This window comes from Rhyacophila brunnea, unplaced genomic scaffold (genome assembly GCF_057557595.1).
Source record: "Rhyacophila brunnea isolate RB1 unplaced genomic scaffold, BYU_Rbru_1.0 scaffold_2, whole genome shotgun sequence".
NCBI classification, from domain to species: domain Eukaryota; kingdom Metazoa; phylum Arthropoda; class Insecta; order Trichoptera; family Rhyacophilidae; genus Rhyacophila; species Rhyacophila brunnea.
In genome coordinates this window covers 40923876-40951361 of record NW_028232859.1, presented here as the reverse complement: position 1 = coordinate 40951361, position 27486 = coordinate 40923876, and the positions used below count along the sequence as shown (strand labels likewise).

General features: G+C 28.6%; 1 protein-coding gene across 1 annotated transcript; it reads right to left on the bottom strand.

Moving 5' to 3' along the window:
• Positions 1-172: 172 nt before the first annotated feature.
• On the bottom strand, positions 173-27282 carry LOC147072328 (adenylate cyclase type 1-like). Its single transcript, XM_085946340.1, has 12 exons — positions 27109-27282; positions 22866-23012; positions 21329-21485; positions 19242-19441; positions 17446-17595; positions 15488-15606; positions 13470-13614; positions 11491-11633; positions 9629-9778; positions 7894-8038; positions 6205-6288; positions 173-187 (listed from the first exon to the last, which is right to left on the bottom strand). The coding sequence occupies exons 1-12, from the start codon at positions 27280-27282 to the stop codon at positions 173-175; spliced, it is 1629 nt and encodes a 542-aa protein (XP_085802466.1).
• Between the last annotated feature and the right edge of the window lie 204 nt (positions 27283-27486).

The following is a 27486-nucleotide window of genomic DNA, read 5'->3' as shown; positions in this document are numbered from 1 at the left end:
CTGATTGTCTTCTCTTTGATGTATTCGCTGAAACAAAAATTGCCTAGATAATAAATACTCGCTTAGATATATATATATATATATATATATATATATATATATATATATATATCTATTCAGTTGATGAAATAGTAGAATCCCTAGAGAAAGTTCAATAGAAACTTATTTTCATTTATTCGTAGTACTTCTGAAAATATACAAAGAGTAAAAATATGATTTTCAAAATTATTTCGAATACAGTTCTAGCACCTAAAATGAATGACCTAGATAACAAAAACTTAGATATTTATAATACGTCTAACTGGCAGATACGAAAACTGCCTTTTGAACGGACACACAATATGATTTGTTACATTATATTATATTAGAGATATGAATAAACAATACACAGTGAATTCATTCGTAGTAACGCAGAGTAACTTTTAACTTATTCCTAATATATGGTGTATCTTTAAAATTTCATAACACACTAAATATGTCTAGCTTAACATATATTTTTTTTAAATTTATTTATTAAGGAAACAACAGTTATAATATATATATATGTTATAACAAAAATATGTTTAAAAAAAAAATAGTGAAATTATATTGCAACCAACAAAGTTTCCGTGTATAAATTATAATATACACCCGATCCTCTTTTTGCACGGGGGATAGGTACGTTCCAAAGACTACCGTGCAAAACAAAACCGAGTAAAAATAGATAAGGGGGTCTATTCTATACCTATCGACCGCTAATGTGATAAATATTATCAAACTTAGGGTAGGTTTGTATCAAAATATTAGCACTTATTGTAACAATTACACGAAGTTGGTTTTTATTGTTGCAATAAGTGCTATATTTTAACAGCAGCAAGATAGGTGCTGTTAAAATATAGCACTTATTGCAACAATAAAAACCAACTTCGTATAATTGTTACAATAAGTGCTAATATTTTGATACAAACCTACCCTGAGTTTGATACTATTTGTCACTTTAGTGTTCGATAAGTATAGAATAGACCCAAAGGTGCCCATACTAAAATGGTAGATGGGTTCCATCACTTAAAATCAACTCAAAATACGAAATTCTTGAACTCAAAAATAAATCGAATTTACGTATTATTTATAAAATAAAATATTTATTCATTAAAATACATAATTTTCCCTTTGGCTGCTACGATGTTATGCAAAATCCGGCCGAGGATTGCTACCAATGATTGTCGATAAATTAAAGTATTGTATTATTTTTAGACACCTTACCACTCTAATTGATTCTGCGAAATCGGAATATTATGAAAACACGTTTCGTAATTAATTTATCATTTTGAATAGATAATGAGGCAATTAGATATCCCGAGCTGCATCTACTGTTAAAAGTAATTGACATATCTCTTTCTCGCTCCATCATACGGGCGATCGCGAGAGCGAGCGAAATGCACTATCCGCGCACAGAGTTTTGATTTTTACCAGTTATTGGAAACAATCGGTTATCCTACATGAAGGATAATACAAAATAGTAGAATTAGGAAACTACCCGGCTGAAAAGAAAAATTTGGTGGCCTCGTTAAAAGATCTCGTACAATATGCGTGATTTATGAAAAGTGTCTTTATGGTGTTTGTTTATTGGAACATTTAAAATGTGTATTGCAAATGATATTATTTCATTATTTTTCTATAAATGAAACTGTTTTTATATAGCACAAATCCACTTTACTTTAAACACAAACGGGTTATATTACACAACAATAAAACTAAATAGATAAATCAATGTTTCGTACCACTGGTGTAGTAGTATGTTCCCAAATTAACTTAACATTTCAGGCATCAAAAGCAAAACGATGATCGTGGTTAGCATTTCTGGCCATTATCAAAAACAACGATATATCGTTGCGTAGCATTCTAAGGGTTAAATATATTTATTCAGTGTCACTACTTGACAATAAACGTGCCCGTTTACTGATATTTTTTGCTGGCGAAAAATCATTCTCATTGCTGCAAATATTTAATGACGCTGACGCCAAAGCAAGCTGCGCATCTCTCGTATCGAACCCGAAGTGACTGACTAGTGGCACCATATATGTATGTATGTATATCTGGGCGGCATCCGGTGACAACATAATATTTATGCACCAGTGGCATGCGGTCCATCGCAACGCATTTTTTTGATAAATATCTACATACATACGTATTTTTATTCTTTTTAGTTTTTTAAACCGAGTTAAAGCAAAAAAATAAGTGTAAATAAAAAATAATCGGTACTTTTTTTAAACCGTGTTATTTCGAAACCGTGCAAAAAGGGGAACGGGTGTTGTAGTTAAGTAAAGTTAATATGTTATTATAAAATATCTTTTTACCGTATAATTCCTCGTGGCATTTCTTCTATAACTGCTTCCATCTGTGCATCAGCTGCGTGAAGCATTGTTCGATAAGCCAGGAGATTATTATCCATGAATGCAGTTTGTCGTGACCTGGCCGCACTTGGTAAAGTCATACTTTCAGCTGGTCTCTATTTGTAAATTAAAGTATTTTTCATAAAAATTAGTAACAAAATAAATACCCATTATTAGGTGAGCTATGTGGTCGACTTACTCTGATTTATATGCATTAAAATAGCATGAGAATACTGCCAAATATACTTGATACGAATTGATAAATAATTTATAATAATAATTATATTACTCTGTAACCATTATTATAAGGTAAATTTCTAATATAAAATTATTTAAAATAAAAGCAACATTATCCCAGTTTCCTGTTTTCCAGTAAACGTCAAAAAAATTTTGCGGTTATTACGTATTTTAACTACAATAATTAATAACATTGATTTTAACAATTCCGTATTAAATGAAATTAAAAAAATTGTTTACTCGCTCATTATTTTCTTTTGTATGGAATATATTATTTAATAATTTAGGCAGTACCGTCAACTTATGACCTGAAAACAAATACTCCTAATATACATAATAGATATACGATATTTGCGACCAATTGACATTTTAGAATTATTAAAAAATATGAATTAATCAAATAAAAATTTGGAAATATCTTAATCTAACCAAAACGTATGTTCGGTGTTTTTTTACTTTGTTGGAATTATTTCTAGGTAAAATATTATTATTATAATTAAAATTCTGAAAGTTCATATTATTAAAGCAATTAATAAATAATTGTAATTGGTGATTTTTGATTAAAAAAATTACCTGTCAGTTATTATTTTAATCTTGAAAAATAAAAACAAATAATGTAGAATTGAAAATGTGATTTTAATAATATTTTGATCTGATCTTACAGGTAATTTGTGATTATGTAAAATTAGAAATTCAAATGCAGATTTTGAGAAACATTGAGTGTTGGTAACCTTTGTATGGATTGACTTTCCCGGAATATTAAATTATTTTCAGTTTTCATTATTATACGCAGCAAAACAATGGAATAATTTGAATATGAATCATAAGCGACCATTCATGAATAGTCATAACTAAGCCTATTTTGTGTTTCAATATGAATAATATTATTATATAATATATTCCTGTCACACCGGACTCATTTTCTCACCTAGACTATTTAAATGTTCCAGAATAATGACAACCGCCATTAGAAGAGATAAATTTTGCACCAGGGAGTACTTGGTGGATTTTAATGTTTTAAAACTATGCTTTTGTTTTAAAATAACAGTGGGCTTAGTAATTAGGAGGCGCCCGGTCAAAATGGCGAAACAGTGTTCGCCTAAATAGAAACAATCCCTCAGTAGCGTGGTTTCATGCAATAAATACTAAAAAAGTGTTGAATTACGCTGTTTTTATCATAATTATATTTTTATTTTCCAAGAAAACCTGTCACGTCATGGTGATGTATTGATAAGCGAAAGCAGACTTCTTTTTTTTCTTTTGAGAATAGATACTTAGATTCAATCAAATCAATCATGAAATAATATATAGGTACCTACCCATTTTTTCGAAGCATATTTTAATGTATATCTAAGATTCTTTTGATAAAGGTTATTTTTAACGGATTAAAATAAACAATATTTTATTAATTTAATATTTTTTTTATTTAAGATTGAGTATACACATGATTTTAAATGTAGCATATTATATTGGCATTGTAGCATTCATATTGGCAAAAAATCCAAGTTCACAATTTTATATTTTTATGGGAACTATACAATAATGAAGTTTGGAGATTTCATAGTTTGTAATGATGATAGTGTATAAGTAAATTATATTTGACCACGCAGCCATTATAAAGATAATTAATTCAAAAGTAAATTATATTACATGCCCACAATGGCCGAGCAGTTTACGCGTCGGTTTAAAGTATTGTGGGTCTCATGTTTAAATCCTGAGTCTGGCAAATACACATATTGTTTTTCATTTTGGGTTTGGCGTCAGAGTAGGGACCTAATAAGTTGAGCAAGTAGCTGACATCCATTTCTCGTGAAAACAAATATCTGTTAATACAAACATTCACTGTGTAGAGGTCCATATAATCTTATTAGGATCGAACTTGATCAAATAGTATAATAATTTAATATATTGAATGTCTTGATATTGGTCATATAATATGTATTTTTCAATAGTCCCAATAATTAAGAAGTGTAACAATTCATATGAGATTCCTTTCCTCATATGGATTCCTTTAATAATTTAGATTAATAGAAATCTCGATAAAACCTTCATAAGACTTACATTATTTTTCAAATTAAAGTTTTGTGACCTGAGGTTTTTTTGATACTATAGTTAGCAATTTTTGCGTCGTTTATATTATTTTATTCAATATTAGGGCTACCTATATTTGTTTATTTAATATGCATTCGTCTACTTTGAAAAATGAATATACAAATAAGTCAAAAGATCAAGGAATAACCAGGACCTGCACACACTTTATGCGGACGGAACATCACGTGATATTATGTAAAAATTCGAAAACTACGCTATATCGGCCATGTGCATAGAATGCTGTAGAAGTTACCATTCTATATGAAACCCGCGAGTGTAAAAAATATATGGATGACAGAAACAAAGAGATCTGAACTGCGCCACGGAAGCTTAATAAAGCTTGACCGAAGAAAGCTTCGGGGTTGGATCGTTCAGGGTAATAAAAAAAAAATAACGAAAAAATAAGTTAAAGGTTGTCTGACCATTCCATTCCACAATAATTTGATAAGTGCAATAAACATGATTTTCTTATGAAACTAAATAGATAAAACACTGTACCTAAGTATTTTGTGTTTATTTATATTATGTATATATGAGAAAAATTAAGGTACCATAATGAGACGAATATCTTTCGTGCAAAGTTCACGGATCATTCAAACTAATTCTATTTGTGTATCTGTTACGCCAAATGTGCGAAATTGACTATTACATGAAATGGGCTAAATTTTGGCTAATTCATGTAATAGTCAAGCCTGTTGCCTTATTCATGAATAAGGTAAATTTTCTGCCGAGTACATGAAGTCGCCAGGGCATGGAATTCTTAACCTGTCAACATGACAGCAGAAAAAGTAAATTTAATACGGATGATTTTATTAGTTATAATTGGACATAATATAATATTATTAGGTTAGGTTGGGTTAGGTTAGGTTAGGTTAGGTTTTGAAATTCTGAATTATTCAACTGAATGTCTATTTTGAGGTTAGCTAACAAGTGTCAACAAACTATCAAAAACGTACAATCGACCATTGCATGTACGATACCCAAGCACGAATCAAATCGCGAAAATACCTTTTAATAAAATTCATCCGTTATCATATTATAGTTCTAGTTTTTTTGCGCATAGTAAATGGATATGAACGTCATTTTAGTTATTGATTCGTATATTTTTATATTATAATCAATGACATCTGACACATTTCATTTGGTTAGTTTGATTAGTTGCAAAAAATACCACCGGAGCGCGACCACCTATTTTGACCTTAGATAATATACGTATATTTTGACCAATCCACGAGCATTTCACACATTTAGTTTAGTTGCAAAAAATACCACCGTAGCGCTACTATCTAATTTCTCCAATGCATGAACAAGGCAGAAAAATTACTGCGGAATTCATGCACTCACCAGATATTTTGTCTAATTCATGAATAAGGCAACGGGCTTGCATTTTTCATGATTTAGGCAAAATTTAGCCCATTTCATGTAATAGTCAATTTCGCACATTCGGCGTAACATATCTACCAATTGAAAACATGTGAAAACTATTAAATTTACTTAGACTTACTCTATGTGTTCCACGCCGCATTCTCGTTATGCCTATTGAAGCTCTTCTGTATGACACTCGATGCTCTGAAGGCTCTGGTGAACTCTACAAAAAATATCAAAATACATCAAGTATAACAAGAACTATTAATATCAACAGTTTTTTTCATCGCCATTACTGGCACTACAATCCTCAATCAAATGTCTCTCTACGCCTACCTATCGTTAACAGTATTTGTCCAGATTTGAAAAGCGTGTGTGATGGCATTTCTTATTAATGCAGTTGATTTGTCTCAATTCGAGTTTTCTGATTTTGTCCTTCCAAATTTGTCGTCATTAGTATTGTTGATAATTAACTTTCCTCCGTCCTTATGACATGAGTCACCTGTTGTAAGCGGACCACCATCACAAATGGCGTTTTTCTTGACTCCGCAAATAAGCGATATAGCTCAGAGCACCTCGTTCATTTTCTTGCATAGCTCTAGAAGTTCTTCTTAGTAACTTTTGATCGAATGTATCAAGAAAGATCATTTCATATTTTGAGTACCGAAAATTCTGACCCATGGGTCAGCTGATATAAACTATAGTCAGTCTTTCTTTTGAGATACTTTACTTAAAGTGTTTTTTTGTGCATTCATATGCTAATTTTAAACATCATTTTTATTTCCGGGCTAATTATATTTTTTCCAAGGTTTACAATGCTTTATAATATTTCAAAAATATAGTTAGTTAGCTAAAATAATAACGGGCTATTTTTAATTCAAAAAAAGTACAGTTTTTTTACAGAATATTTACATAAAATCTGTCATAATATCAGTTGGATTAAATAACTATATAGGTATTGGCATATTAATATACGCCAGCTTAGACATTATCAGAATAGGTTAATCAAAGTAATTCATAAATTTCTGACTTATTAAAATTTGAGTTGATAGCATTTTCAACTACATTCATGTATTAATGTATTAAAGAGAAAAAATATATTATAAGAGCAGGCCCTGGTAGCTATGAGCATGGTCAACGGTGGCTCTGTTATTTCAGAACAGGTGTCCATTAATAATAACTACAAGGTATTTTTTCCTCGTTAAAATATATATTCGAATCCAAAACATGCACAATAGTTCTTATTATACAGTCTACGTAGATACTTTGTTTTCACAAACATTATGTATAATACACTGTATAGTACCTGTACACGTCCATGGATTTATGGGCACCAATAGTGTGTATTTTAAACTATCGGGGCAATAATTGTTTACATGTGAAAGTCTTGACTTTTTCTCCAATCTCATTCTTCAAGAGTATGCGAGAAACGATGTTATCATTGTATGGTACTATTTTACAGGTCGTAAAAATCGAATAACCTCAAAATGAGTCTCTATGCAGTGTAACTCGTTTTTTTCCGGCAGATTCACCACAATCGTTCTACTGCGCAGGGGCAGATCGAAAAAATCGCAACTGTCGCTTGACAATTCAGATGCTTCCGAACTTTTTTTGATTTATGTATGCAATCTTGCAACTGCAGGAAAATACATGATTACACTTACTTTTTCTTATTACGACAGCGATAATTAATACGTAATATCGGCAGTACATCTATGCACGTGTAAACGAGGTATTAAGCTGTGATACGTGTGTGATAATTGTTACGATATAATTATACATATTGGATATTTAAACACAAAAACAATAAAATTTATTATATACTTACGGCAGGTAGTCTTGTTACTAAGAAAGTATCCATTTTATATTTTAAAAGTAATGGATCACTGGCAGCTTCATAGTTAGGCTCTATTATATAATCTCCAGTCGATTTGTTAAGTTCTTCATATGTTGTTTTTGTGATATGGACTTTTCTAAAACCAATAAAAGGTTTACAGAATTTATCGTCATATAATGTTTTGAACAACAGTTGAAAATTTTTAAGCCTTTTTCAAGCACCAAACTTTTAGTAATAATATAACATCTATTACTAGGTGCATTGTTATTAAAAAAAATACCTACCTATGATTATATAGCCACATACTATTTACGCTTACAGCCGTATCAAATAATCGTATTTTGTCGACGGACACCAGTCCTACCAACTGAATAAAGTTACCTGTCATTACTATTCCATAGAATATAGATTGACCATTACAAGTTTTTACTGTTCATCTGAAAATTCTTCACAGAGTGATATAATACGATTGTTACAGTGCATTATTATAATAATTATTTTAAGTGCCTGTTAATTATTGCTATAATTTGTTAATTTAAGCAAATTAATTATACTTACATAGTATTTATTAGACCATTTAAAAAATATGTTTAGTACAAGATTATTTTTTATTGAATATCACTTTTTTATAATACACCAGAAACATACCTGCATACCAGAAATATGATTACGGCATAGAGAGATTTGATATATTATTAATTTTATAAATAACTTGATTTAAAAAAAAAAGATGATAGCCAATATTTATGGAATTTAAAATAACACCTCGGATGCTTGATTAGTGAGTACATCATTACACTAAACGATAAAGCACAGCACTTACATTGCGATGGTTGTGGGTTCAAGTCCCATCCATAATTTTTTTTCCCTAATCGGTTGAATATTAATTCATGTAATTTCGAAAATTGTGAACTTCCGTCCTATGCATAATTTTATGATTATTCTCATATTGTGGCATATTATATATTATATTATATTTTATAAGTGATCAATAAAAAATTAATACTCAATATACAAAATATAATACTAATATATGAATAAATATTATATAATTTACGAGCATCTACACCAATAAATACAAATGAATACATGAATACAACATAGTTTTCTTAGAAACTGGTTATCTCAATTATTGAGGAATCGCTCACTTCCCAGTATTATAATAACTATCAAATAATTTGAATAGTGTTGTACCGCTTTTAAGAAAAGTTTGTGCCTCATTAACTGGATATAAAATACTTACTACCTATCGAACATTTTGTTTTTTTTTTAATTTTTTTAACCTTGTCCGATACTAATAAGATCATATGGGACTCCACAGAGTGGAGATTTGTATTAACAAATTTTTGTTTTTATGAGAAATAGATATTAGCCACTTGTGCATCCTATTAGGTCCATACTCTCACTTCAAACATAAATTGAAAAATAATACGGGTATTTGCCTGACCCATGATTCGAACCCGAGACCCACGACATTATTATTCAATTAAATATATACATTAATAATGATTTGTTGATATTAATCAAATTTAAAGAATCCAGCTGGTATATTATTTTTACGTTGTGCTTTAATTTTTCTTTTATCTTATGGTTACCTATCATCGTTTTAATCTCCATTTTTTATTACAACTTTAACAAGTGACTCCGTGCTTTGGCTGTAATATTTTAAATGTGTTATAATAATCAATTAATATTATAATATTATATGTTTCGTTTTAATGCTTACCCCGGACGTCCTGTAGATTCCATTCTGTTCGCAATAGTGACATCTTTGGACCAAATATCAAACTGCCATTTCCTTATACCGATGAGGCCACTCATAATATCGCCACTGTGAATTCCGATCCTCATATCAATGTCTAAGCGTCGTTTTTCCCTATTTAAATTATCATGCGGGATTAGTTATTTATTATTTTATTTTAAATACGATTTCTAAGACCTAACAGTAATCTTACAGTATTAATAATGTTTTTCTAAACATTTAAAGCGACTATAGATACACGTTGTTAAATAATGTTCACTATAATTATTAATCGCCACTCATCTCTTATCTGATACCTATAAGCATAATCTCTTTAAGGAATTTGGAATATTTTTTTTTAATACGCATATATGGACAGATTTTAGCATAATAAGCTCATTTGCAAAACAAAATAATTACATGATAAAAAGAACTTTTTATATACAACGTTTTTAAATTTTCTGTTCAATTATTATGCTCAAACTTGTGCTTGATATGAAGTAAATAAAAAACAAACAAACAATTAATATAGAATACTGAAATGTCACTTTTGCCATAGTACCGCACGTATATATTAATAACTTAGTTGCTAGGACCCCACCCCTAGCAACCAATAATAGTGGATTGGATTACGGATTTCTTCCGAAATAACTTTTCATACAAAACAAAATTAACTGAAAATGATTTCAATTCTACTTAAAGATGGATAAAAGTATTAAAAGAATGCACTGGCATCGTGTTCTGATATATTCTAAAAGTTTCAAATGTCTAGCTAGTCGGGAAGTTAATTAAAAATCGATTGCATGATTTATAATGGATAAACAACCACCGGACAAATAAGAATTCGAGCTAATAAAAACCTTCCTTATACTTAAATTGATTGCAAGAATTTTACACAATACATTACTTTAACGTAGTTATATTATAATCATGCTTATTCTATTCATATTATTTTAAGATAAACAGTTAATTTAATATCAGATTAATAAAATCACCTGCTGTCAAAGAATGTAGATTTTGACAATTTAATATTCAATCAAATTGAAAAAAAAAACATAAAAATAAAAATAAAATAAATAAACATAATTTAAGTAATTATTAAAGTTTTTTTCAAAGCGTAAAATGTATGTAGGTATACATCAGTAGCGAAGGCTGACTTTTGGAAAGAAATATTATGCTATGTGGATCTGAGAAAAAGAACACACTTTCCAGGTATACTTACAGAAAATAAGAATACAATATTACTAATGATGAATTAGTATACTCTAATGATAACGACACACTAATTCGATGAAATTTCAAAAACTCACTCACGACATAAAATTGTGCAATTAGTAATATTTTTAATTTTTAAAAACAATCTAGGTATAAATAATATGTTTATCATTATTTTTATTAGTTTTGTGATGATGATGCGGAATACCTAGTTAACATTGAAATGAGTGGAATATCAAATATTTAAGAAACTGTGTAGCGTGACTTGACATTACAGAACGGGTAAGGATAATTTGCCGCTAGATTTCAAAATCAGCCAAGTCCATAATATATGAATAGGAGAAAAACAGCTTTTTGTTTTCTCAAATACACAGTCACAAGTGTGAAAGTTTATATTATTTCGAGTATAGAATATTTAAAATTAATATATTCCACATTTTGATAAAGCAGAAATGTTATAAAGCAGTAGTTCTTCAGCAATTCACAAAAAAGTCAAAAATACCTAAATATGGACTTGGCTAATTTTGAAATGTAGCGACACGATTATAAATACAAGCATTAAAAAAACTTCTGTAGTCCGCAAGTGAGTGAAAAGTATATTAAAAATATAATATTATTCATATTAGACACACACTTGCCTAACATCCTTAATGATAGATATCATATCCAGGCCCAAATCCACGCAACTCTTGGCATGATCTGGATTAGGTTTTGGAACACCAGACACGCAGTAGTAACAATCTCCCAAGAATTTTATCCTTAGCACATTGTGGTCCTGAAAAAAATAATGATTAATATTTTTCCCTTAGAATAACAATATCTTAAATTTCACTCAACGCGCACGCACGCTTTCTCTCCGGCATTTTATTGTGCCTGCACGCAATACGGGAAAGAATAATTATTACGCTCTAACGTTAGTATGTTTATACAAAGAAACATGACGTTTAATATTTTTTTACATTATTATTATAACGCTGGTTATTATTTATTATCGCGCTAAATAATTAAAATGCGTAATTAAATGTTCTTGTATTTTATTTCATCTTAAGATTACATGGTGAGATATTATTTTGTGTGCAGCGGATTCTAATTAGGTCAAAAAATTATTAAACTGACATTAAATTTATGAGAAATTTAGATTTTCCTGCAAGTTGAAATATTAACTAAGCCTAGCAAAAAAACCTTATTTAAACACTAACAAAAGTAAACTTTTCATTATAATTATTTAATTCAAATGCTTTTAGAGAATGCGTCATTTTATCAGGAACTATCACATTTTTTACAATGTCAGTAAAAGTGGTACATTGAAAATATTTTAAATAATTATGACGTTTACTATTATACAAGCAGAATTAACACAATTAAAAATACTAAATGACACACATTGGTTATAAATCATTAAATACGTTTTAATCATATTATACAAGCAGAAGGTTTGACTATCATAAAAAAACATAAAATAGTTTTTTTTTTAAATATGCTTGTTCTTTCAATAACTTTTTATGACTAAAATTAATTCATACATGAGAATATGAGAGATATCGATTTGTAATACGTCCCCTTTTTGAACACATATGCATCTTTTTTGAGTATTCTAGCACCCACTCAGGAAGTCACTGCAATAAACTAATGCATAATCATTTTTACAATAATAAAAAAGTAGTGTTCAGTTTTCTCTTCTTAAATAATATTAATACCGGGAGATTTGCAGGATTCTGGATTCTGCAATATCAGTAAACACATAAAATAGTCATTTCCCAATCAAAATTAATTGTATTTTAACCAAGAATCTTGAATCACGATGTTTTGCAAATGGGTGTCAATTAAATCTTTTTAAAAAGGGATGCTTATATGCACCGATAGTCCTACATTATGGAGCATGTTGAACAGCAAAAAGTGTGATTTTCTTTATTACTAAATACAAATAATGAATCTAATAGTGGCCATTTTGAATTATGAATTATTAAGGGCGTATTTTTATATTCACTAGAGACAGCTTAAGACGCAATGAAATACAATTGAGTAAGTATCTATAATAAAATAACAAATATTTTTTTCTTCCAAGATAAAATTACAATTAAAACAAACAAACTAAAAATATGATTTATTAATCAGCCGTTTTAGCAAATGTGAGTTTGCAAAATAAATAGAAATATAATACCTCAAATGATTTTTTATTATCCATATAGAGCTATCGTTACGATATATTATAATGTTTGTTTAAAGTTTTAATTATAATTTTAATGTAGTTTCAAAATTATACATCAGTTACAATTTATTTTTCCCCACCTGCTGCCTCCACTCTAACAAAAAGTAAAGAGAGTATGTATTATATTTGTTTTAGAAAGGAATATACTTATGTACATTATTTCCTCTGCTTCTGTTGATTACAAGTTTTCAATAAATTGTATTTATTTCAATGTCTCATAATTTCATCACTCTCTAATACCTATTAGATTTATCTTTATTTCGAGTTGTTCTTAGTAGTGTATTATAATGAAAATATTTTAATTTTATTGAACATATAAAGAAGAATAATATGAATATTTTGATTCAATGGATGTTTTAAGGTTAGATACTTGGGATAAACAAAATTATTAACAAGTCATACCTCTGAAGCTTCATCAAATCTCCCAAATAATTCGTTTAAAGTTTCCACAAGCTGTTTTGGTGGTAAGGTTGTCGTAATCATGGTGTAATTAACAACATCCGCATATAGAATGCTAACATTTTTATGTTCTTCTATATAAAGATTGCTGCAATAAAAACAATATTTTATTAAATACAAACATTTTGCTCCAAGCAAATTGAAGTAAAATTAAAACGTCAAATACAATTAATAATAATTATCGACTGTATTTTTACGTCTTTACCTATCACATGTTGCGATTGAAATCAGATTCGTGAAGCAGTACAACCAACTACTTAAGTATACTGCCATCTTAAAATATAATCTTTACTCCATGTTAGATAATTAGGAATAAAAATGATAATATTTCAAAAATATATTAGTAAAATGAGAGAATAAATAATGTAAGTACTTAAAAAATATTAATAAAATTTTAATAATAATGATCAAGACCACTTTCATCCTTTTGAATTGTAAATAACTATTTTATCCAAAAAGCTTTCTTACACATTTTTTGTAATCAACATTGTAAAACTATGGAAAACGAACAACTTCCCCCAACATGTAATTTTTTTTACAAAATTGAAGTTTAGGCTATAAGTAATAATGTCTTCTGCTGATTTTTCATTTATCTATAAATTTTAAAATACTAGGATTTTATTTATGTTTATAATTGAATTTTCGAAATTAAGATATTGATTGTAGACATTTTTTTCCGGAAATACACTATGCTCCTCAGTTATGTACTTGAACTCTAATTCCAATAAAAATTACATGGCAACAATGATAGTTCTCTCACTTAAACAAAATCTATAGTTGCGACCCAAGGTATTTTGTATTTTTACATCTCTTCGAGCCATAAATTTAAAAACTACAATAGAGTAACGTGATTTCATTCATCCTGTCAAATATTAGTATGTAAAGACAGTCTGACATCGGAAAGTAGTGTAAGTCTGACAGCATACACTACTTTCCACAAAAATTGTGTATGCAGAGGTTGCAGCCATTTTGTATCGCAATTTTTGACATACGGACACATCTTACTGTACACTGGGGGAAGGTAATTTGGGACACCAAATACAAATAATGAATAAATTAAATTAATCTTAGTATAGGTAATAATGAAATAATATTGATTTATCAACAAAATATCGAAATATAAATAATAGATTATATATGCTATTGGTAATAATTGTATTACTAAGACGGATGCAATTATTGCTTTCGACAAAGGATTTTGTCATAGCTTTAAATTAAATAAACAAACACATAACATCTCTCCACACTATGCTGTCACTCTGAGATTCTGGACCGCTCTTTTATTCCATCTGATGAAATAAAGCTGATATTTTGTTTGATATTTTTCCCATAAGCTCTGAAGAACCTAATTCGGAAAGATACGATAATCCAAATGGCAACAGAGATTTAATGGCTGTAGTACCTAATCGAGGTTATTGACTCCAAGCCGGAATCTAAAATACTGCCAACTCTAACTCAGAAAATGAATCTTTGCGCTTAGGATATTTTTTTTGTAGTTTTAATGATATTTAAATTTGCTCATTGCAATCCCGAATTCAAATCGTTCAACTTCTCAATAAGGTCGAATAACATCGTTGAGAAATTTCACTTTCAGACACCAATTAATTGTCCTAAAGAAATTCAAATCCAGAATTTTCGTGGCACACCTAAAACCCATCGCGGCACACATTTTAGCAAACACTGCCTTAGAAAGAACGTCGCCATTAACTAAATTGAAGCGAAATTTTACCTCATTAATCTGCGTGCTCTATCGATTATTTTATTACGTAGTATATTTAGGTTAATGTTACATAATCCGGCATACTCAGACTTTATGAAAAACTACACGTACATAGACAATTAATCATAGCGTATAAAACAATGTTTCAATATGTGTATGATTAGTAATAAATAAATACAGCTTAAGAAAATCTCATAATTTAAATAAGTCAATAGAAATAATATAAATTAAAAATGTTTACTTGAATGTTTTTGAAGGGGGTCTTTTGTTTTGATTTTGTATCTGGATGAATATATCCCTTATATCTTTTCTCACCCTGTACGCAATATGTTCTGGTAAAATACTGAGCATTAGACGTTCCTGAAAATATAAACATTACCTATATATAATACAATTACATATTGATACATTAATAAGTAATGGACATAAGCAATAATTAATATTTATTATACACTATATGCAAAAAAAAAATCTTATTTTAACGGATTTCCAAATAATCTAAATAATTAATAATCTTCGAAAAAACATAGTTAAATATTATTTGGTACAGTTCAGCAGTATATTAAAAATTAACCATATTTTTTAAACAATTTTAATTTATAAATAATGTTGAATAACCAATATAACTTATATAATATGGAGGTGTATAATTAATGATCATGGAACCCACAAGGGGCGGTCTGAGAGAGCTCTAGCATGTGGGCCCGGCGTGGTGAGTCGACCAAATGAGTGACATAAACACACATCACAAATTTGCTCTAATAGTAAAAAGGTAGTTTCTTTTAATAGTAGTCATATTTTAAAAATGTGGTTGAGCGATGTAATTTTTAATTGTCTCATTACTTGATAACTCCATAATTCAAGTGGATGGAAGTATTGAAAATACACTAAATATCCTTAATTTTACCGTGAACGCCATTTGGATGGTACTGTAGAGTGCCACCTTGGTGGTAGGTAGGGGGGTGACAACGATTCTAGCGTTGGGGCCCACTTCAGGATATGGGACAATGATTGTAATAATATGTTTATATTAATGGATAACGTGTCTGTCATTATTTTAGTTTAGTTTAATTCGCACCCGGGGAATAATAGTGGCACAACTCGAAAAACTTGTTTTTGCAGGAGAGCGATTTGAATATTTTATTTTGGTGTATTAAATCAGTTTTTTTTTAATTTACTTTATAGTAGCGTGAAGTTGGCACACTTGAGTCATCTCATTTTGAATGTTATCCGCAATAACAATGGCACAATGATCAATTTGCCACTATTTCTGCTTGAATTCAAGTAAAATGTTATAATATGATAATGACAAAAATGCTTTTAAGGCCACCATTATATTTTTAAGAATTATGCCACTATTTCCGCGGAGAGAAATGATATCTTGGAACATTTCTGCATACTTAACTAAAAAACGACAAATTTAGACTTGTGCCACTATTATTCCCCGGGTGCGAATTTATTGTAAGTGCGGATAAATCTAACTCAGTAAGCATATCGTTGACACCTGAATTTTGTATGCTTTTCTGGGTGACTGGCTAGTGGCATGGATTAAGGCTTCACCCATCTTTTTATTTATGATTATAAGATTTTGTATCGCTGCCTGCGGTTATGTTATTATTATGTTAGTTAGTTATTATGTGCTTATTATAATATTCTATTCTCTTCTACGGTGAATGAATGAAGTTCATTAATAGTTTTGAAGTACCTATCAGATATTTGAAATAAATAAGAATAATTTTATTAAGATTATTATTGGTGTGAATTTTTGTAGCATTTAATAATCAGTTTAACAGTATTACAATTGTTAAAACTTTTCCTATAAATATCTGTTAATAATCTAAACCAATGTCATTCATAGTACCTACTTAAAACATAATTTCCAGACTAAGATGAACAAAACATTTACAACGAATGTATCAGCATAATATAAAGTATTTGGTGCGAACCCATCAGATCGGAGAAGTGTTAGGAGATCTAAATTGCAGTCGTATTGAGAAGTCCAGGATGCACGACCAATCGAAATCATAATATTATATTGAACAAGGATAGACCACGTGCTATTACACTACAAAAGAGCTTATTTTATTCAGAGTATTTAAGTAGATATGGCTTGAAAAGTTAGATAGCGGAGATTAGAGGATAGATCCTGACCATAACCCGATCATTCTGTCTGCGAGTATAAATAATATAAATACTTACTTCTTGATCTTTCTCATAATTAAGTTTAAATGTTGATTCAATGCACGCTCTTCTATCCAGGAAAGATCTTCTGGTGACAACTTCGTTCATTAATCTATAATAAATTCCGATAAAATTTACTCCAAAAAGAAATACTAGATCACCGCCAAGCTGAAATATAAAAATATAATAATGCAATGTAAATTTTTAATTACTAACGTACTCAACCTATTTCCGGTTGGTGTGTTAATAGTGTTTAATCATAAGGCAGGAAAATCTTGGGTTTGGCTTTTAAAATTATTGTTAAATTATACGGTAATATCGTGATAAAAATTCAAAAAAAGCAACTTTAATATATTATAGTAAAGTTATTTAATGGCAACTTTACATGTATGTATATTATACACGATATCAATATTATACGTAGCTACTCATAACTAACAATATTTCAACAAAGCTTAAATACATGAAAATACCAATAATAATTAATAGTTTTCATAAATAAAACATTGATTTATGTATTTATAGAGGACGCAGGTGGTGTTTGCTTCCAGATGTATCATCGGCTAGCTAGAGAGTCTGGGATTTGGAACGTTAATCTACCACATGTTAAAGGTACATAATACACCAAGTCTTCTATAATAATATTATAGATACTCCAAAAATTGCAGAGGTAATTGAACGGATTATAATATTAACTAAAATATATTTATCATAATACGATATCTACATAATGATAACAACGTATTATGCCAACGTTAGAAGTGGTTTTATCATTAATAAAGAGACTATTTTGCTCATAAAAATCACACTTTACTTAATATAAGTGGTAGTACCTTATTGGCCAGATAATAATGATCGACTGTATATTATTATCTACTAGATGTATTAAATATGTTATTCGAAGACAACATTAATTTAGATATTTACAGTAACTATCACAATGACTGTAAGCAGGGTCGCACATAAACACTCAATACAGTTGCAACTTGTCGAGATTATCTTATTTTTTTAATTGATGCTTATTAAACAGAATGTTACTTGATGAATGACACTGAGACGACACAAAATTGTTGATGATGAAGGAGAAAATGGTTTGCGCGGGAAATGTAATTATTGGCGAAGCAACATGTTTATCGCTGTTGGCAGAATTTGCCACCCTTGGTATCTGAAGGATATAATTATGTATCCTTTCGTTAAATTTAATGTCAAATTTACATCGGAAATTCTAAATAATAGTTGTTCATCAAACGTTGAGAACTATTATAGTCATTAGCAAAAATGACATCACTGTGCATCATTCGTCAAGTAATATTTTCTTCAATAACATTTAAACAATTTGATTATTTGACAGTACAGTCAATATTGAGTCCATCTATGGAAAAATCACGTAATGTGCATGATCAGGAAAGGAATTTTGTTGGATATTGCCAAAGAGTTTAAATCACCTCGATCACCTGTATGTGTGAATATTTCAATTACTTTTATATAAAAAATATAATATATAGGTACAATTTGAATAAAACTATTAAGTATAGTTTAATATACTTACTGTCAATTTTCAATCGTTGTTCAGTTTTTGTTCATGTTTTATTTATATTGATGATTGGTAAAACTATCGAATTTGTTTTCTTTTTGTTTCATATTAAAACCAAATAAAAATAAATACAATACAATACGACATGTTAATTTTTCCTTTTATAAAATTATTTATATATTTTAATATGGATGTGATATGTAGGTATCCATGACCAAGATAAAAACTTCAAATATGAATATCTTATGTAACAAATAGAAGTTTTAAAAATATACAATACCTTCCAATAAAGGTGAGGGTCACCTTGGTATGTCACCAATCCGAGAACAAACAAATGGCAAATTGAGATAATCACCCCTAATCCTAGAGCAATGTAGTTATTTCTGATTGGCAGAAAAACATAGCATGCAAACAATGTGTGAGTCGTGTATGCAGGTCTCAACGCTGGAATTTCTTGACTAAACGCTGGGACACTGATATCTAAAACAAACCCAACTTCATTTATTAATTTATTATACGAGTACCTATATATTTTATGATTTACTTATAGTACTAGTATTATAATTCAATTATTAATATATTGTATAGTATCGTCATTAGTACTCCACTAGCTCCTTAAATCTCTTTCTTTCATGTTATTTCACTGAAGATACTTTTAAACTTTTTTATAAGTAGACCTTTCATGCCTTTTAGCTACTACATATGGTACAAAATCTCAGTCCACTCTAGGTTCGGTAGATAGTTGTTGGTCACGTAACCTTGTTTGATATCTTACTCATAGGTTTTTTTCTAATTCTTTCACATTATACTCACCAAGCACCTTTATATTATAGAATATTGTTTTACTTTTAATATTTGTTATTACAATAATATTAGATTTAATTAGAATGGTCGTTAAGGTGAATGAAGCCTTTACTGAGCCTTTTTTAAAGAGGCACCTAGAGGAAAAATACGAAGCTTGCAATTTGAGATATTTTTTTTTGATAATTTACAATTTCAACTGTAATAATTAATAAATATGTATCTGAAAACATTAAAAAGAAAATATTTTTTATTTTAAGTCAAAGATAAGCTTACAATAATTGTGAAAAATGTGAATTTGTTGAATCGGACCGCATCTTATTATTACATATATTTTATGGTCATATTTATTTTTAAAATTTAGTTTATTAAGTTTTCTAAGCATCGCTTAAGAGATTTTTGACTAATTCATAGTTATAATATTTTTTACATCTATTTTTAAAAATATCGATTTTGATAAAAAAAAATGTGTATAACTTGAAATCAAGCTTCAATATTGGGACCGTACATAAATTTAGGAAGGTAGATATTATTATGAATTTTCTTTCTGTAAATTATTATCATGTATGTAGTAAGTAAGTAAGTGTAGTAAGTAACGTTAAAAATACGCTCCCAATTTTTATTTTACGACACTGTAAACATAATATTGTATCTATACATATATGATAATAATCTATCAAACTCTGACAAATAATAATATCGTCACGTATTGTATATATAATATGTGTATTCTATACACAAGTTGGCTATCGACGGCTAAAATGATAAATATTATATATTTATCATATTTATGTGTTTGACAGTTTTGTAACAATTAACCGCCTCAATACATAAATACTATGATAAACTACCATCGATAGCCGCCGATAGACGCTTTGTGTATAGAATAGCTTCGCTGGTGTGGAACTTGCTATTCGATAGTAAAAAATATTTTTTTGTTTTAATACTACATAGTAGTGGATTATTATTATCATAACAATAACACTACTATTATTTATATCTTATCTATAAATAAGACAATAAAATGTCGGTACATTGTTTACTCTATGTCAATAGATATTACAAATCATAGAAAATGCTACATTCATTGGTTTCAAAAATCTTATTTAAAATTAATATGTATCGAAATAATTTATTTTCAAATAATATAAGTTATACTGGGAAATACCCCTTACAGTTTTAATCTTTATAAAGGCGTTTATCGTGATAATTCAGCATTGGTTATCTATCAACATTTTAATACTATCGACCGAAGGTACTTGATGGAATTTGAATTTACATCCATTAGGATTAATTATCAACATTTTTGAAAATAAATATTACTTACGAGTTGTAACGTTACCACTGAAGAAGAAAAATATTAATTAAATTAATAATCCAACGTTTTATAATGACAATCAGATACCATAATAACTATGAAAATTATTTATTTATTTAACTGTATCACAGAGTTCATATTATATTTCTATATAGACTACTTATATACTTAATCAATATCACATTGAGTCTATAAATACTTAACGTTTGAAACTGTCATTAGATGTATATTGGTAAAGAATGCCTTGCCTGTAACAACCAATATAATTAGAACGAGAATCGAGCATAAGATATGGACCCATTTATGACGTGTGGTGACTTTTTCGAAAAAATCGATTGCTATTATTGGCATCGGAGTTGTAGCCTGCAGTACATAGCAAATTACTGCCAAAACTTCATAACCATCCTGAAAATAAATCGTAAATTTAAAAAAAATATATTTATTTAAACAATATTATATTTATAATATATAACATTAGAGTGATGCTTACAGAAACAAAACGAAAAGAAAATATAAAAATCTATCGAATAATTAAAAATTCCTATTCAGACATGCAATTATAATTATTATTATAAAAATATTTATTTACGAGTAGCTTGATATTACTATGGTATTTTGAATGGCTTCCAAGTCTTTTCCTGGTGTAAATATTTTCATGAAGTTACTATTATTAGTTGGTTTCTCGTAGACTTCATTATAATATAGGTACCTATAGTTCAACAATAGTCAGTACTTATACATAAAGAGAGAGTAAAAACTTTCTCATTATTAATTTTCAACAAATAGATACAAAGAAAAATTCGGAAAAACAAACAATATGTAAACCCAAAACAAATAATAAGAGGGAAAAATTAAAATTAAAAACATTAAAATTGAAGAAATATTTTTTTTTATTTATTATTGGCGAGGAGTATTTCCATATTTTTTTTTATTATTTCTATAATACCACTTTCGTCTTATGACATCTTCAAAATTGAGCTGATACCAAAAAAATGCGAAAATTAAAAATTTAATCATTATAATAGTTCGTGTCTTGTTACTGACTTGATTAAAATACAAAAAAACACTAAAAATGCATCCATCACTATGGAGTGTTTATTAGGCAGTCTCGCAGCAGTTCTCGCTATTTGTGTATGTTTAGCCTGACACTAGGATAGTGTTGATGCAGAAGACCCTATGTAATTGAAATAAATAATTCATTAATCTCTGCCTACTCTAAATCATAATCGATAAAAAATATTCTACTATCTATAAATTATCTAAAGTCATATAGGTATAACCCATGGCCTATGGCATTGTTTTAGATACTTTATGACTATTATTTACTATGGCTTGGATCAGGCAAGGTTTAATTAAATTTAAAAAAAAAACTAACAAACACTGTCTATACATTGTAGTCATAGTTAAATGAAAACAAATATGTTTGGCTGCCAAAGTTTAGTGTGCACCATATATGTCGGTCGGATCTTAACAGCCTACCTCTTTCCTTCGTCACTGAAGACCGGAAATGGTTTCAAGCTTCAGAATGGAAATCTAGTACGACTTCTATTAATATTTGAGTTGATTTATTGTTGTATATTATCTTATACATTATTTTGTTGCAATGCTAAAGTATCAGTGTTACGTTTCTATTTTTATAGATATATAAATCAATTACAAAGTTTTATCAAACTAATAATATTTAGTATGTTATTAGTTATTATTATATTGAGTGATTAGTTTATATAACAACTAGACGTATATACTTAGTAATCGTTCAAACTAATCAAAATATTATCAACTTACATTTCCAGCAGTATCACACAGGAGAACACATATATGACTCACTGACATTACTATCTGTAAGATAACAAATATTGATAGATAACTAAGTCGAAGTTTATCATCGTACTTCCGGAATAGACTCTCTATATCCTTTTGAATGAACTGGTCCTGGAAAAAAATACATTTATAAGAAACTATAACCTGAATACCGCTTACAATGTATTTATATAAAAACAAATATTAGATTTTTTTTAAATTTATAATATTATGAAGGTTAGATCAAAGATATTGAATCTTCTTCCAGGTGGACCGTTATTTTTGTATGAAATAAATAAACAACAAGCAATATAATATTGATATTTTGTATTACATTTGGAAATTCCATAAGTCAGATTTTATATCATTTTCATATATTTAGACACAACTTTCTATAGAAGATTTCATTTTTATGTTCATATTTGTTTCTGTAAATTACTTCGGTTAGTATCCCACATCCACCGATTATATTACTTTATAACAACTAATCACAAAAAGTTTTAATATAAGACATATTCAATTAGCAAATATATAAAATGTATCGGTAATGACATTTCGTAATAAAACTAAAATATTGCTCAAAATTAATATGTTTATATATATACGTAGCAATCAAACTGAACATGTCCGATAAATTGCAGTGTTATTAAAAGTTTTATTTCATTACCAATACAAATCAAACTCAATACAAACTCGTGTCAATCTATCGATAACAGAAGTAAAATTAGCTTAAAAACAAACTACACACACAATACAACCTACTTACTCCGGGGTTACAGTAGTTTAAGTCAGGTTTTGGTTTGTGTTTAGGTGTCAAAAGACGATTACGAACTACTGTATATTTACCAATGTACATATTAATATTATCACTAATATAAATATTGCATAACTAATGTGAATGCTCTACCTACTGGAGTTAGGCACCTATCGACAAAATTGCAAGCTGGCATTTTAATATAGTTTATTAATAATTTATATTTTAAAGCATTTTAATTGATCAATACAATATATCAACATGAAAAAGAAAATTAAATATTTTTTAAAGTCAGCATATACACGATACTTACAATTAAAAACTATATAAGACATGCATTCGTTAAACGATCTCAACTTTTTTAATGTAATATTTATTATTCAAACCTAGTTTACAATAAAAAGTTTTTTTTAATAATTTACAGTTTTAATATACCTAATTTATAATATTAATTTTAAAAATCATCGATTTAAAAAATAATAATAACTTCAAATCATATTTATTTTTACGAACTTGAGTTTCAATATTGTGACCATATTGAAACTTACTAGATTCAGCGACCGAAAGATACCTCTAGTAAGCAGAGTAAGTTACTGAGTCTTAAGTTTTATTATATTTCATATTTTATAATATTTCCACTAAATTAACACTAAATCTCTTCAAATTACGTAATGAAGGGCTGAAATTGAGCTTATATATTTTTTAAATTTTACACAGTATTTTACACATCGTGGTTTTGTGATAAATATTATCGTTATTTTATTTTTAAGTAACTTCTATGAAAATGTAGATATATTTTATATTATAGGTGAGTAATCCTTTAAAATTGTATGTGTTTGTTGGTCATGAACTTACTGTTGTTTATATCACCTTCAAAATTTTCGTTATCAATTAATGTATAATAAAATTGAATGCACCATATCAATATTTCACAATAAATCATTGTTAAAATGTTATCTTTAATAACGTGACAACGTACATATTTCTACATAAAATTGATTAAAACAGGTAAGTATATGCATATTATCTAGATAAATATAATTTATAATGTTGTTATGTATATTTTTTAAAGATTTAAACTATGTTAATAAGTGAATACGTGTATTAATTAAGGCGCTAAGTACCAAAAAAATAAAAACTGACATTTTTATAGAAAAATGTTCTACATAACAACGCCAATAACTTCAACTATAGTCTAAGTGCCTCAAGCAAGTCAAAAAAATACAGCAAAATAATTAAACCTGTCGACGTTGTAAGTCCGTTGGCGTGTTTTATTTATAATGGTGTAAGTAGCACTGCAGTGGTCAACGGCATTCAATATAAAATAGCTGACGATGGTGTGTTGACACTTGCGAGTTCTTAATACCTTAATACCTAAAATTTTAGAAGCTGTCGTGATTGCTTCACACTGTAAAACTACATTTTTCAAAAGGCCTGCTTCATGAAATTTTACTGCAATGACTCGGTATTTTGTAACTACAGGCAATACTACTTTTTGGTACTTAGAGCCTTATTTAATACACGCATTCAAGTGATAAACCCTTTTTACTAAATTTCCGAAAGTGAAATTATTCCTCCTAAAATCACTGTTAAAAAAATTTTAAAAATCGGTGTGTATACTTATGTGCGCGCATTAGAAGTTATACTTCTTGGCGTAAAAAAACAAAAAATAACAAAACAGTAAAACTCATCTTTGCCATACAGCGGTTATAATCGATTCAGAAGTGCCCGTGTGCCGGTTGATGAATTAATAAAAAAAAAACATTTTGTGAATAAAATGCACAAACAAAACAAAACAAATGAATTTTATTGGCGTGTTATTATGATTATATTCATTTCGGTCTCAAGGGTATTTTATCGATATAGGTACCGTCAGCAATAATATTATGTATGCGAATAAATAATATTATTGCAGAATGTACCTACTTTGGAAGAAAAAAATCTGAAAACCTATATTTGAAAAATTTAGCAAACCGCTATTTCAACCATCTTTGCTTAAACATATGACTGACATGTAAGATGTGTGTACATGATGTACAACTATTTTCGTTAACAATAATAATTTATTACAAATGAAAAGTAAAACATAGCCTATTTAATGGTTTAACTGAAACGTGATATTAGCTTTTGTGATGAAACATACTAATTATTATTGTCTTCAATTATTATAAACCGCTAATAAATAAATTGATATGGGATATGCGACAAATATTATCCTAAACTGTAAAAATATATATTTTTGTGTATGAAGTGTCTAAATATTGTAAATTTACAACATACCATTGTTGGAATTATTTACCAACTCAACATTCACAAAATTTATTTATTGATATATAATTTTACTCATAAATAATACTTACATAAATATAGCCTCAAATCTTAATGAATAATCATAATAAGAAATTGTGTTGCATCGGCGAGCGTAACTTACGTCACACGACAAAGGCGTTACATCGGCGTTACACGCCAAAAATACACTCTGATCTGTTTTCCCAAACGCGCCAAAAGAAGTATAACTTCAAAAATCATTTTGAGACATAACAAATTCTAAAATAGGTTAGTCTCTTAAATTTTAACTGTAATTATTTTAATGAAATAAGAGTACTTATTTAATATAAGGGTCGTTCGTACGCATTTACCATTACAACAGTTTTTGTATTACAGAATAGATGTCGTAGAATAGAAGTAGAATTACTTTAAACTATAATAAAAATTTTGATTTGCATTTATTAAGGGATGGGCTACAATTAATTTGAACTATACATACTGTGGCTGACTATATGCCGTCACATCAAAAAGAACAGATTACAAAACAAATACATCCAATCCTGTTTCATTATTAATAATAATTGTTTTCACTGTTAATAATAATTATTAATTTAGTTTATTTTATGACGAAATGTAGTGTTACTGTGGATTGACTAGAGGCACCTAGCGACACAACACGAAAGATGCAATTATTTAGTAGGTTTTTTTATTTGTTTTATAATTGCAAAAAATAACAATCATGACGTGTCAGATGAAAACCATATACTATAATTTTGAGAATACACTTCTGAGAAAATGTATTATAACCAAAAGAAAAAAAAATTCTGAAAAAAGTAAAAGCTAGTCATTCATTATAATATTTATAAAATGGTTCCCATTAAAAATATCTCATATTCACATTTCCCAAATATGGTCATCCTAAATAACTGCACTTATGACAATTTTAATAGACTTACATATTATTATTTTTTTTAGATCCTGATATCGTCTAGGAATCAAGGTAAGTACATATTATTGGTAGCGGTAGGTTGAGAAGCGCTTCAAATGTATACTACTAGTTGTAATTATTATGTTAAGACACAGATAGTACAATTGGTGAAGCACATTGGCTAGAATCCGATGAATGTAGATTCGGGCCCCGTCCGGCGTCGTAGATTTTTTATTAAGTATATTTCTGGCAAAATGCATTAAAATTAAAAGACTCACTCTGAGAATTTTCCAATTCCATTCTTTATCAGTTCCAGATCCTCTTTCGTATTGTCGAAAATCTTCTAGTGACGTCAACACACTGGTGTGACGCAAGGAGCTAAGAGAGTATCTTGCCAAAATTTCGATTCCTCCAATCTGCATAGGAACGGAACCACGAATTGCTGAAGCCATTTTGTAGAAAAATTACATTTGTTTCAAAAATACACATTGAAAATCTATTCCATTGTTTAGTAAGTGTTTAATATGTCAGGCAATCACTTTATCAAATAGCCAAATACAACTGTGCAAATAAGGCATTGTTCTATATTCAAAGAACATACCTACCACTAACACAATTTTATTTTATTTTATTTGTACTATAGTTATCATTAATAA